Genomic DNA, 12658 nt, shown 5'->3' with positions numbered 1-12658 from the left:
TGGATTCTCAATATCCCGAAGTCGCAGCTGATTCCTACGACTCGTCTGATCTTCTTGGGCATGATTCTGGATACGGACCAGAAAAGGGTTTATCTTCCAACGGAAAAGGCTCAAGAACTCATGACTCTGGTCAGGAACCTATTGAAACCAAAACAGGTGTCAGTGCATCGCGGCACTCGAGTCCTGGGAAAGATGGTGGCATCATACGAGGCCATTCCGTTCAGCAGGTTCCATGCAAGGACCTTCCAATGGGATCTACTGGTCAAGTGGTCCGGGTCACTTCTACAGATGCATCAGTTGATCACTCTGTCCCCCAGGGCCAGGGTATCTCTCCGGTGGTGGCTGCAGAGTGCTCACTTTCTAGAGGGCCGCAGGTTCGGCATTCAGGACTGGGTTCTGGTGACCACGGACGCGAGCCTCCGAGGTTGGGGAGCAGTCACACAAGGAAGAAACTTCCAGGGTCTTTGGACAAGTCAAGAGACTTGTCTTCACATCAACGTCCTGGAGCTGAGAGCCATATACAACGCCCTTCGTCAAGCGGAGACCTTGCTTCGCGACTTACCAGTTCTGATCCAGTCAGACAACATCACCGCAGTGGCTCATGTAAACCGCTGGGGCGGCACAAGGAGCAGAATGGCGATGGCGGAAGCCACCAGGATTCTTTGCTGGGCGGAAAATCATGTAAGCGCACTGTCGGCAGTGTTCATTCCGGGAGTGGTCAACTGGGAAGCAGATTTCCTCAGCAGACACGACCTGCATCCAGGAGAGTGGGGACTTCATCAGGAAGTCTTCGCACAGATTGCAAGTCAGTGGGGACTGCCCAGATAGACATGATGGCGTCCCGCCTCAACAAAAAGCTGTACAGGTATTGCGCCAGGTCAAGAGACCCTCAGGCGGTAGCTGGGGACGCCCTATTGACACAGTGGGTGTTCCAGTCCTCCTCTTCCTCTCATCCCAAAGGTGTTGAGAATAATAAGAAAAAGAGGAGTACAGACAATTCTCATTGTTCCAGATTGGACACGAAGGGCCTGGTATCCGGATCTGCAGGAGATGCTCACACAAGAACCGTGGCCTCTTCCTCTATGACAGGACCTGTTGCAACAGGGGCCCTGTCTGTTCCAAGACTTACCGCGACTGCGTTTGACAGCATGGCGGTTGAACGCCGGATCCTAGCGGAAAAGGGCATTCCGGATGAGGTCATTCCTACTCTGATAAAGGCTAGGAAGGACGTGACAGCTAAACATTATCACCGTATATGGCGAAAATATGTTTCTTGGTGTGAGGCCAGGAATGCTCCTACGGAAGAATTCCATCTGGGCCGTTTCCTTCACTTCCTACAAACTGGAGTGAATTTGGGCCTAAAATTAGGCTCCATTATGGTTCAGATTTCGGCCTTATCCATTTTCTTTCAAAAAGAATTGGCTTCTCTCCCAGAAGTACAGACTTTTGTGAAGGGAGTGCTGCATATTCAGCCTCCTTTTTGTACCTCCGGTGGCGCCTTGGGACCTTAACGTGGTGTTGAGTTTCCTTAAGTCGCACTGGTTTGAACCACTTAAAATAGTGGAGTTAAAATATCTCACTTGGAAAGTGGTCATGCTGTTAGCCTTGGCTTCGGCTAGGCAAGTGTCGGAATTGGCGGCTTTATCTCATAAAAGCCCCTATCTAGTTTTCCATATGGATAGAGCGGAATTGCGGACCCGTCCTCAATTTTTGTCTAAGGTGGTGTCGTCTTTTCATATGAACCAACCTATTGTGGTGCCTGTGGCTACACGAGACTTGGAGGATTCCGAGTCCCTTGATGTGGTCAGGGCTTAGAATATTTACGTGGCCAGAACGGCTAGAGTCAGAAAAACAGAAGCACTGTTTGTCCTGTATGCAGCCAACAAGGTTGGCGCTCCTGCTTCAAAGCAGACTAATGCTCGCTGGATCTGTAACACGATTCAGCAGGCACATGTGACGGCTGGATTGCCGTTACCAAAATCGGTCAAGGAAAGTGGGCTCGTCTTGGGCGGCTGCCCATGGGGTCTCGGCACTACAGCTGTGCCGAGCTGCTACTTGTTAGGGTTCAAACACATTTGCAAAGTTCTATAAGTTTGAAACACTGGCTGAGGAGGACCTCCTGTTTGCTCAATCGGTGCTGCAGAGTCATCCGCACTCTCCCGCCCGTTTGGGAGCTTTGGTATAATCCCCATGGTCCTTACGGAGTCCCCAGCATCCTCTAGGACGTAAGAGAAAATAAGATTTTAAACCTACCGGTAAATCTTTTTCTTGTAGTCCGTAGAGGATGCTGGGCGCCCGTCAGAGCCGGGCATAGGCAAACTAGGCAATTGCCTAGGGCATTTGATATGCCGGGGGGCATCAGCAGCTTCTGCTGATTAAAATGATATGCGGCATGCCTATATTCTGTGTGTAGCATTTCAAATGTAGATACAGCCACAGTCTCACACAGTATATAGGCATGCTGCATATCATTTTAATCAGCAGAAGCTGCTTGTGCATCCTAACCACATAGCAATGCAAATAAGATGCATTTTCATAAAAAAAGGTGCCCGGCATTAGCTTTGAGGCAAGATTTATGAGGACACATCTGTATCCAAGCAGAGGCAGAGGTCACGGTGTTAGTGGCAGTGTGAGTGCTGTGTGCGGGTGGGTTGGTTGTGCAGTAGTGTTTGGAATATGTGTAAGGAGCATTATGTGTGTCATGTAAAAATGCATTAATAATGTGCAACATATGTGTAAGGGGCACTATGTGTGTCATTATGTGTATAAGGGCATTAATAATGTGCGGCATATGTGTAAGGGACATTATGCTTAAAAGGGCATTAATAAAGGTTGTCCTAATGTGTAAGGCGCATTATGTTTATAAGGACATTAATAATGTGTCGCATATGTGTAAGGGGCATTACTCTGGCATTATGTGTATAAGGTGCTCTACTATGTGGCGTTGCGTATAGAAAGGGCACTACTGTGTTGTCTAATGTGAATAAAGAGCAATAGGGTGTGGTGTAATGTGAATAAGGAGCAATTCAGTGTGATGTAATGTGAATAAGGGGCTCTACTGTGAGGAGTAACGTTTATAAGGTAAAGTGATACTGCTGTGGAATGTAATATGAATTATGGAAGCTATCGCATGATCAAATGTGAATAAAGTTGCAGTACTGTGTGGTGTAATTGGAATTGGGGTTACTATTGTGTGGCCATGCCCCTTGCCAGCAAAAACACACCCCTTTTTGGGCTGTGCTCCAAATGTGCGAACTGTTCTTATTTCAAATATAGGGGGTACGAACACCAAAATAAGGACTGTTATGGCTATGGGGTGATGGTGCTGGGAAAGAGATGCATGGTCAGAGGCGGAACCAGCGGTGGTGCTAGGGGGCACCAGCCAAAATCTTGCCTAGGGCATCATATTGGTTAGGGCCGGCTCTGGCGCCCGTCCCAAGTGCGGACTACTTCTGCAAGACTTGTATATAGTTTTTCTTACATAAGGGTTATGTTATAGTTTTCATTGGTCTCCGACTGATGCTATGTTGTTTTTATTATACTGTTAACTGGTTAGTTTATCACAGGTTATATGGTGTGGGCTGGTATGAATCTTGCCCTTGGTTTAACAAAAATCCTTTCCTCGTACTGTCCGTCTCCTCTGGGCACAGTTTCTCTAACTGAGGTCTGGAGGAGGGGCATAGAGGGAGGAGCCAGTGCACACCCATACCTAAAGTCTTTCTTAAAGTGCCCATGTCTCCTACGGAGCCCGTCTATCCCCATGGTCCTTACGGAGTCCCAAGCATCCTCTACGGACTACGAGAAAAAGATTTACCGATAGGTTTAAAATCTTATTTTTAATTACCTACTGGTAAATCCTTTTCTCATAGTCCGTAGAGGATGCTGGGCGCCCGTCCAGCACTTCGGTTTCCTGCAGTTGTTCCTTGGTTCTGTACTGCCTTGTTACTTGGTTTAGTATTGTGTTGTTACTTGTTTAAGTATTGTGTTCAGCTGTTGCTGAGATTGTTCAGGCTGTTGAGCCTGGTTTGCCTTGTTATGTGTGAGCTGGTATGAATCTCACCACTATCTGTGTATTTTCTTCTCTCGAAGTATGTTCGTCTCCTCGGGCATAGTTTCTAGACTGAGTCTGGTAGGAGGGGCATAGAGGGAGGAGCGAGCCCACACTATTAAACTCTTAAAGTACCCATGGCTCCTGGTGGACCTGTCTATACCCCATGGTACTAATGTGGACCAAAGCATCCTCTACGGACTACCAGAAAAGGATTTACCGGTAGGCAATTAAAATCCTATTTTTTTAAATTGTGCTGATCATGCCCCCACACATGCTGCGTAAAACGGCTAAACTGGACCAAAGTCTGGGCACGACCCAAAAAGTCCCATTTGTGCGCCCAAACAGGTGACTTTTTGCACATTTCAGCTCGCCAGCACGGACGCTGTGAGCTGAAATGTTTCCCCGCAGCTCATCCCGCCTGAACGGAGCAACAATTGAATTTATCCGTTGGGCGCCATCTAGTGCCAGGGAGAACCTATTGAATCGCCTGTGTGTCTCCGTTCATGCTTTCTACTTCACTGTGCCATGTGTGTATTTGTTCTAGAGTTGCAATGTGCCTTATTGTGGGGTGTTATAGTTTTCACTAAGGTTGTGTTCTGAAAATATTTTTGTTCCTCAGATCATTTTCCTTCTCATCAGCAGTTTCTTCTTTGTTTTGCATAATTGAACTGTTCCGCTAAGGTTTCCCAAATTTCCTAGGATGTATATATGACTGTGAAAGTGAGATCTATGTATATAATTAATAGCAGGGACACTACTAATCACTGTGAGCTGGGTAATCCATATAATTTGGTCCTTGACACTCCAATTGCAATACACACTGTATTCATATCAACAATGTACACCGCTTTCAGGTGCGCAAGACGCCTTTGTATGAATCCCTGTATCATAAAGAGGCAAAATGTAATATTCTATATTTCTATATTCTTTATTTCTATTATTAATAATATAATATTCATTTTCAATTCTAAATAAGCCAGTGGTGACGCATTATAGTTTGTGGGACATGTTAAATCACGAAGTGAAGGCAGCCATTTTAATTGTTGCACTGATGTATTGGTTGATGCCACCAAACTCCTTCACTTAACACTGCCTGAGGAAGCGGCCAGGTGCCCGGAAACATGTTGCAGTTCTAAATGAGAATTTCATTTTTCTTTAATGCTTTATTTTTATGCCGGACTTTTAACTTGTGATACTGTGTTTTTAAATTATTTGTATTTTTTTTATTATTATTATTACCAGTTATTTAGCGCACACATATTCTGCAGAGCTTTACAGAGAACATTTGGCCTTTAACATCCGTCCCTTCTCCCAGTGGAGCTTACAATCTATATTCCCTACCACATGTACATGCGCACACATTCACTAGGGTTAATTTTGTTGGGAGCCAATTAAGCTACCAGTATATTTTTGGGATTGTGGGAGAAAACCGGAGAACCCGGAAGAATCCCACGCAAGTATGGGGAGAATATACAAACTCTACACAGTTTGGGCCATGGTGGGAATCGAACCCATGACCTCAATGCTGTGAGGCAGTAATGCTAACCATTACACCATCCGTACTGCCCATTGTTGTCTAACATAGTTAAAACGATTATTTTACATTTTATTTATCCATGACAATTGTGAGTTGTATTATGATGCCATTATTCTAGATCAGTGGTTCTCAAACTGTGTGCCGTCAATGTAATAGGCAAAACTAGTGCTTGTGGCTGCCAATCATAAAATGTGTGGACAAACAGAAGCAAATCTTGTTCCTCACCACATAATTGAACCTAAAAATGACATATTAACATAATTGACCTAATTTTATATTTTTCAATAAGAAACTTTTGGCCTAGGGGTGCTGTGAAAAAAACTCTGATAATCTAGGGCGCTGTCATTCGAAAAAGTTTGAACCGCTGCTCTAGACAATAACATTTTATTTTTGCTGGGTCTTCCCTTTATTTGCCATTTGCAGCCCAGATTTTATAAGTCTGACCACTTATTTCTTTAGTACGGTATTGCCTTTAACAGTCCTATGTTGCTTGGCTCACATTTATGGAGAGTATGGGGACTAGTTTTACATAGCAGAAGTGTGATCTATAAATTTCTCCTCTCAGCGCCGGACATACTCTGTTGTCACCAAATGGCTACTTTGTCTATGTACACTGTAATTTAATCTGTCCTTCTCTTTATAGATAAATGAGTGTTACAGTAAATGGGATTTCTGTATTTCCCTTCTAGTGGAGCATAGACAGTGCAGCTACATCTACCTATGAGATAGGAAACCCACCTGATTACCGTGGCCAGAGCTGTATGAGGAAGCATGGCATTTCCACGAACCACACCGCCAAGCAGGTAACGTACCTCCGCTTCCTGCTTTATTGAATCCTATCCATTGTGTCTTGTGTTACAGTGGTCGATAGACAGTGCTGCTACCTCTCACTGGAACGTGGGTTGCTCCCCAGATTCAAGAGCCATAAAGTGCTTAAAAATCCATGATACCGAAACATCGCATAAAGCTCGACAGGTATAGGACAGAACATTTTATTCCGACGTTACACATTTCTCCAGTCACAACTCGGGGTGGGAAGCTTCTTTGGGGTTTTTTTGTATTTGTTATTTTTAAAAATAGGGATTTCCATTTTATGGGTATTGCCCTCAGTGGACTTAAATTGCTCACTACTGTAGGTTCTTTTTGCTGGGAGAAACCTGCACCTTTCATTGCTGCAATGGAGGGTCCTCTAGAGGCTCGGAGGCCCGGTGCAGCAGGCACAGACTGCAGCTGTCTTTTCCAGTCCCACTGCCTCATGCTTCTGGAGTACAACATGATAGCATTAACCTGGGTTGGTGTTAAAGGGAACTTATCTGTATAATTTTTGTATTAATCTATCGTGGATATTTTAGAATGTAAATTTATTATAGGATATTACTAGGTGTCTATGATTATGTTATTAATAAGTGCTCTTACAGAATTCTCCATTTAGTACAGTTCCATTGTTTCCTATTTTGTTCCCCAGTATGCCTGTTTTTGTTTGTTTTCTCCCATTTCCCGCCTATCACTGTAATTGGGGTGTGACAATTGTATCACTGTCACTGTACTTGGGGTGTGACAAGACATTTAGGGGTATATGCAATTAGCGGCGAATCGCTGCAAATTATCGGCCGAGGTTTCAACTCTACACAATTCGACAGGCTAATTTCGGCAAGTGGGTGCCGAAATTGACCGTATGCAATAAAAAACGTATTCGACAGTCCCGCGGCCGAAAAACGGCTGATTTGACGGATTTTGATCCGTTTTTTTAAAAACGGGAAAAACCCGAAAAAAAATGGCGTGGGGTCCCCCCTCCAAAGCATAACCAGCCTCGGGCTCTTCGAGCTGGTCCTGGTTCTAAAAATCCGGGGGAAAAATTGACAGGGATCCCCCGTATTTTTAAAACCAGCACCGGGCTCTGCGCCTGGTGCTGGAGCAAAAAATACGGGGGACAAAAAGAGTAGGGGATCCCCGTATTTTATACACCAGCATCGGGCTCCACTAGCTGGACAGATAATGCCACAGCCGGGGGTCACTTTTATACAGCGCCCTGCGGCCGTGGCATTAAATATCCAACTAGTCACCACTGGCCGGGGTACCCTGGGGGAGTGGGGACCCCTTCAATCAAGGGGTCCCCCCCCCCCAGCCACCCAAGGGCCAGGGGTGAAGCCCGAGGCTGCCCCCCCCATCCAAGGGCTGTGGATGGGAGGCTGATAGCCTTGAGAAATGTGAAAGAATATTGTTTCTCTGACGTCCTAAGTGGATGCTGGGACTCCGTAAGGACCATGGGGATTAGCGGCTCCGTAGGAGACTGGGCACAACTAAAGAAAGCTTTAGGACTACCTGGTGTGCACTGGCTCCTCCCACTAAGACCCCCCTCCAGACCCCAGTTAGATTCTTGTGCCCGGCTGAGCTGGATGCACACTAGGGGCTCTCCTGAGCTCCTAGAAAGAAAGTATATTTTAGGTTTTTTTATTTTACAGTGAGATCTGCTGGCAACAGACTCACTGCAGCGAGGGACTAAGGGGAGAAGAAGCGAACCTACCTAACTGGTGGTAGCTTGGGCTTCTTAGGCTACTGGACACCATTAGCTCCAGAGGGATCGACCGCATGGAACCGGCCATTGATGTTCGGTCCCGGAGCCGCGCCGCCGGCCCCCTTACAGAGCCAGAAGCAAGAAGTGTTCCGGAAAATCGGCGGCAGAAGACTTCAGTCTTCACCAAGGTAGCGCACAGCACTGCAGCTGTGCGCCATTGCTCCTCATGCACACCTCACACTCCGGTCACTGATGGGTGCAGGGTGCTGGGGGGGGGGGGGCGCCCTGAGCAGCAATATAAACACCTTGCCTGGCAAAATCATCACAATATATAGCCCCAGAGGCTATATATGTGATAAATACCCCTGCCAGAATCCATAAAAAAGCGGGAGAAAAGTCTGCGAAAAAGGGGCGGAGCTATCTCCCTCAGCACACTGGCGCCATTTTCTCTTCACAGTGCAGCTGGAAGACAGCTCCCCAGGCTCTCCCCTGTAGTTTTCAGGCTCAAAGGGTTAAAAAGAGAGGGGGGCACTAAATTTAGGCGCAATATTGTTTATACAAGCAGCTATTTGGGGAAAAATCACTCAGTTATAGTGTTAATCCCTGCATTATATAGCGCTCTGGTGTGTGCTGGCATACTCTCTCTCTGTCTCCCCAAAGGACTTTGTGGGGTCCTGTCCTCAGTCAGAGCATTCCCTGTGTGTGTGCTGTGTGTCGGTACGGCTGTGTCGACATGTGGGATGAGGAAGGTTACGTGGAGGTGGAGCAGAGGCCGATAAATGGGATGTCGCCCCCTGTGGGGCCGACACCAGAGTGGATGGATAGGTGGAAGGTATTAACCGACAATGTCAACTCCTTACATAGAAGGCTGGATGACGTAAAACAGCTGTGGGACAGCCGGCTTCTCAGCCCGCGCCTGCCCAGGCGTCTCAAAGGCCATCAGGGGTTCAAAAAAGCGCCCGTTACCACAGATGGCAGACACAGATGTCGACACGGAGTCTGACTCCAGTGTCGACGAGGTTGAGACATATACACAATCCACTAGGAACATCCGTTACATGATCTCGGCAATGAAAAATGTGTTACGCATTTCTGACATGAACCCAAGTACCACATAAAAGGGGTTTTATTTTTGGGGAGAAAAAGCAGCCAGTTTTTTGTTCCCCCATCAGATGAATGAATGAAGTGCGTAAAGTAGCGTGGGTTCCCCCGATAAGAAACTGGTAATTTCCAAAAAGTTACTGATGGCGTACCCTTTCCCGCCAGAGGATAGGTCACGTTGGGAGATATCCCTTAGGGTGGATAAGGCGCTCACACGTTGGTCAAAAAAGGTGGCACTGCCGTCTTAGGATACGGCCACCTTGAAGGAGCCTGCTGATAAAAAGCAGGAGGCTATCCTGAAGTCTGTATATACACACTCAGGTTATATACTGAGACCTGCAATTGCCTCAGCATAAATAGTGCTGCTGCAGCGTGGTCTGAATACCCAGTCAGATAATATTAATACTCTAAGACAGGGATAATAGTTTGCTAACATAGAGCATATTAAAGACGTCGTCTTAGATATAAAGGATGCACAGAGGGATATTTGCCGGCTGGCATCCAGAATTAATGCAATGTCCATTCTGCCAGGAGGGTATTAGAAACCCGGCAGTGGACAGGTGATGCTGCCTATAAAAGGCACATGGAGATTCTGCCTTATAAGGGTGAGGAATTGTTTGGGGATGGTCTCTGGGACCTCGTATCCACAGCAACAGCTGGAAATAAAAATTTTTACCTCAGGTTTCCTCACAGCCTAAGAAAGCACTGTATTTTCAGGTACAGTCCTTTCGGCTTCAGAAAAGCAAGCGGGTCAAAGGCGCTTCCTTTCTGCACAGAGACAAGGGAAGAAGGAAAAAGCTGCACCAGCAGCCAGTTCCCAGGATCAAAAATCTTCCCCCACTTCCTCTGAGTCCACCGCATGACGTTGGGGCTCCACAGGTGGAGACAGGTGCGGTAGGGGCGCGTCTCGGGAACTTCAGGGACCAGTGGGCTTGCCCACAGGTGGATCCCTAGGTTCTGCAAATAGTATCACAGGGATACAGGCTGGAGTTCGCGGCGACTCCTCCTCGCCGTTACCTCACATCAGCCTTGCCTGCTGCCCTCGGAGAAAGGTAGTACTGGCGGCAATTCACAAGCTGTACTTCCAGCAGGTGAAATTAAGGTACCCCTCCTTCAACAAGGCCGGGGTTACTATTCCAAAATGTTGTGGTACCGAAACCGGTGAGACCCATTCTAAAAATTGAAAGCCTTGAACACTTATAGACGAAGGTTCAAGTTCAAAATGGAATCGCTCAGGGCGATTATTGCAAGCCTGGAGAATTTCATGGTATCACTGGACATCAAGGATGCTTACCTGCATGTCCCTATTTACCCTCTTCGCCAGGAGTACCTCAAAATTGTGGTACAGGATTGTCATTACCAATTCCAGACGTTGCCGTTGGTCTGTCCCCGTCACCGAGGTATTTACCAAGGTAATGGCCGAAATAATTATCCCGTACTTGGACGATCTCCTTATAAAGGCGAGGTCCAGGGAGCAGTTGTTCGGCGGAGTAGCATTATCTCGGGAAGTGCTACAACAGCACGCCTGGATTCTGAATATTCCAAAGTCGCAGCTGGTTCCTACGACGCGTCTACTGTTCCTGGGTATGGTTCTGGACACAGAACAGGATAAAAAGGGTTTCTCCCGGAAGAGAAGTCCAAGGAGTTGTCGTCTCTAGATAGAGACCTCCTAATACGTATACAGGTGTCGGTGCATCAATGCACGCGAGCCCTGGGAAGGATGGTAGCTTCTTACGAAGATATTCCATTCGCCAGGTCCCATGCAAGGATTTTCCAGTGGGATCTGTTGGACAAGTGGTCCGGGTCGCATCTTCAGATGCATCGGCGGATAACCCTGTCTCCAAGGGCCAGGGTGTCGCTGTTGTGGTGGCTGCAGAGTGCTTATCTTCTAGGGGGCCGCAGATTCGGCATACAGGACTGGGTCCTGGTGACCACGGATGCCAGCCTTCGAGGCTGGGGGGCAGTCACACAGGGAAGAAACTTCCAAGGCTATGGAAAAGTCAGGAGACTTCCCTACACATAAATATTCTAAAACTAGGGGCCATTTACAATGCCCTAAGTCAGGCTAGACCCCTGCTTCAACACCGGCCGGTGCTGATCCAGTCAGACAACATCACGGCGGTCGCTCATGTAAACCGACAGGGCGGCACAAGAAGCAGGATGGCGATGGCAGAAGCCACAAGGATTCTCCGATGGGCGGAAAATCATGTGTTGGCACTGTCAGCAGTGTTCATTCCCGGAGTGGACAACTGAGAAGCAGACTTTCTCAGAAGACACGACCTCCACCCGGGAGAGTGGGGACTTCATCCAGAAGTCTTCCAAATGATTGTACACCGTTGGGAAAGGCCACAGGTGGACATGATGGCGTCCCGCCTCAACAAAAAGCTACAAAGATATTGCGCCAGGTCAAGGGACCCTCAGGCGATAGCTGTAGACGCTCTGGTAACACCGTGGGTGTACCAGTCGGTGTATGTGTTCCCTTCTCTGCCTCTCTTAGCCAGGGTATTGAGAATAATAAGAAGGAGAGGAGTAAGAACTATACTCATTGTTCCGGGTTGGCCAAGAAGAGCTTGGTAACCAGAACTCCAAGAAATGATCTCAGAGGACCCATGGCCTCTGCCGTTCAGACAGGACCTGCTGCAGCAGGGGGCCTGTCTGTTCCAAGACGTACCGCGGCTGCGTTTGACGGCATGGCGGTTGAACGCTGGATCCTGAAGGAAAAGGGCATTCCGGAGGAAGTTATCCCTACGCTATTTAAAGCTAGGAAAGAAGTGAACGCAAACCATTATCACCGCATATGGTGGAAATATGTTGCGTGCTGTGAGGCCAGAAAGGCCCCAAAGGAGAAATTTCAGCTAGGTCGATTTCTGCACTTCCTACAGTCAGAGGTGCCTGTGGGCCTAAAATTGGGTTCCATGAAGGTCCAGATTTCGGCTCTATCGATTTTCTTCCAAAATAGAACTGGCTTCACTGCCTGAAGTTCGGACTTTTGTTAAGGGAGTGCTGCATAGTCAGCCCCCGTTTGTGCCTCAAGTGGCACCGTGGGATCTCAACGTGGTATTGGATTTCCTGAAGTCGCATTGGGTTGAGCCACTTAAATCCGTGGAGCTACAATACCTCACGTGGAAAGTGGTCATGCTGTGGGCCGTGGCGTTGGCCAGGCGTGTATCAGAATTGGCGGCTTTGTCATACAAAAGCCCTTATCTGTATTTTATATGGATAAGGCGGTATTGAGGACTCGTTCCCAATTCCTTCCTAAGGTGGTATCGGTTTTTCATGTGAACCAACCTATTGTGGTGCCTGCGGCTACTTGGGACTTGGAGGATTCCAAGTTACTGGACGTAGTCAGGGCCCTGAAAAGTATATGTTTCCAGGACGGCTGGAGTCAGGAAAACTGACTCGCTATTTATTCTGTATGCACCCAACAAGCTGGGTGCTCCTGCTTCTAAGCAGA

The 12658-nt window shown here is 47.4% G+C and overlaps 1 protein-coding gene across 2 annotated transcripts in view; it reads left to right on the top strand.

Annotated features, from left to right (window-relative positions):
• ACP1 (acid phosphatase 1) overlaps positions 1–12658 on the top strand; it is a 107816-nt gene that overhangs the window by 78405 nt on the left and 16753 nt on the right. Inside the window, exon 3 of one of the 2 annotated variants that reach the window (XM_063915501.1) lies at positions 6450–6563. In XM_063915501.1, coding sequence (XP_063771571.1) covers positions 6450–6563 — 114 coding nt within the window. Of the gene's footprint in view, positions 1–6277; positions 6392–6449; positions 6564–12658 lie in introns of both variants that reach the window. The other variant, XM_063915500.1, reaches the window with a different exon arrangement.

This window comes from Pseudophryne corroboree, chromosome 4 (genome assembly GCF_028390025.1).
Source record: "Pseudophryne corroboree isolate aPseCor3 chromosome 4, aPseCor3.hap2, whole genome shotgun sequence".
NCBI classification, from domain to species: Eukaryota; Metazoa; Chordata; class Amphibia; order Anura; family Myobatrachidae; genus Pseudophryne; species Pseudophryne corroboree.
Note: the sequence above shows the minus strand (reverse complement) of the source record. Positions and strands in the feature narration are given on the sequence as shown.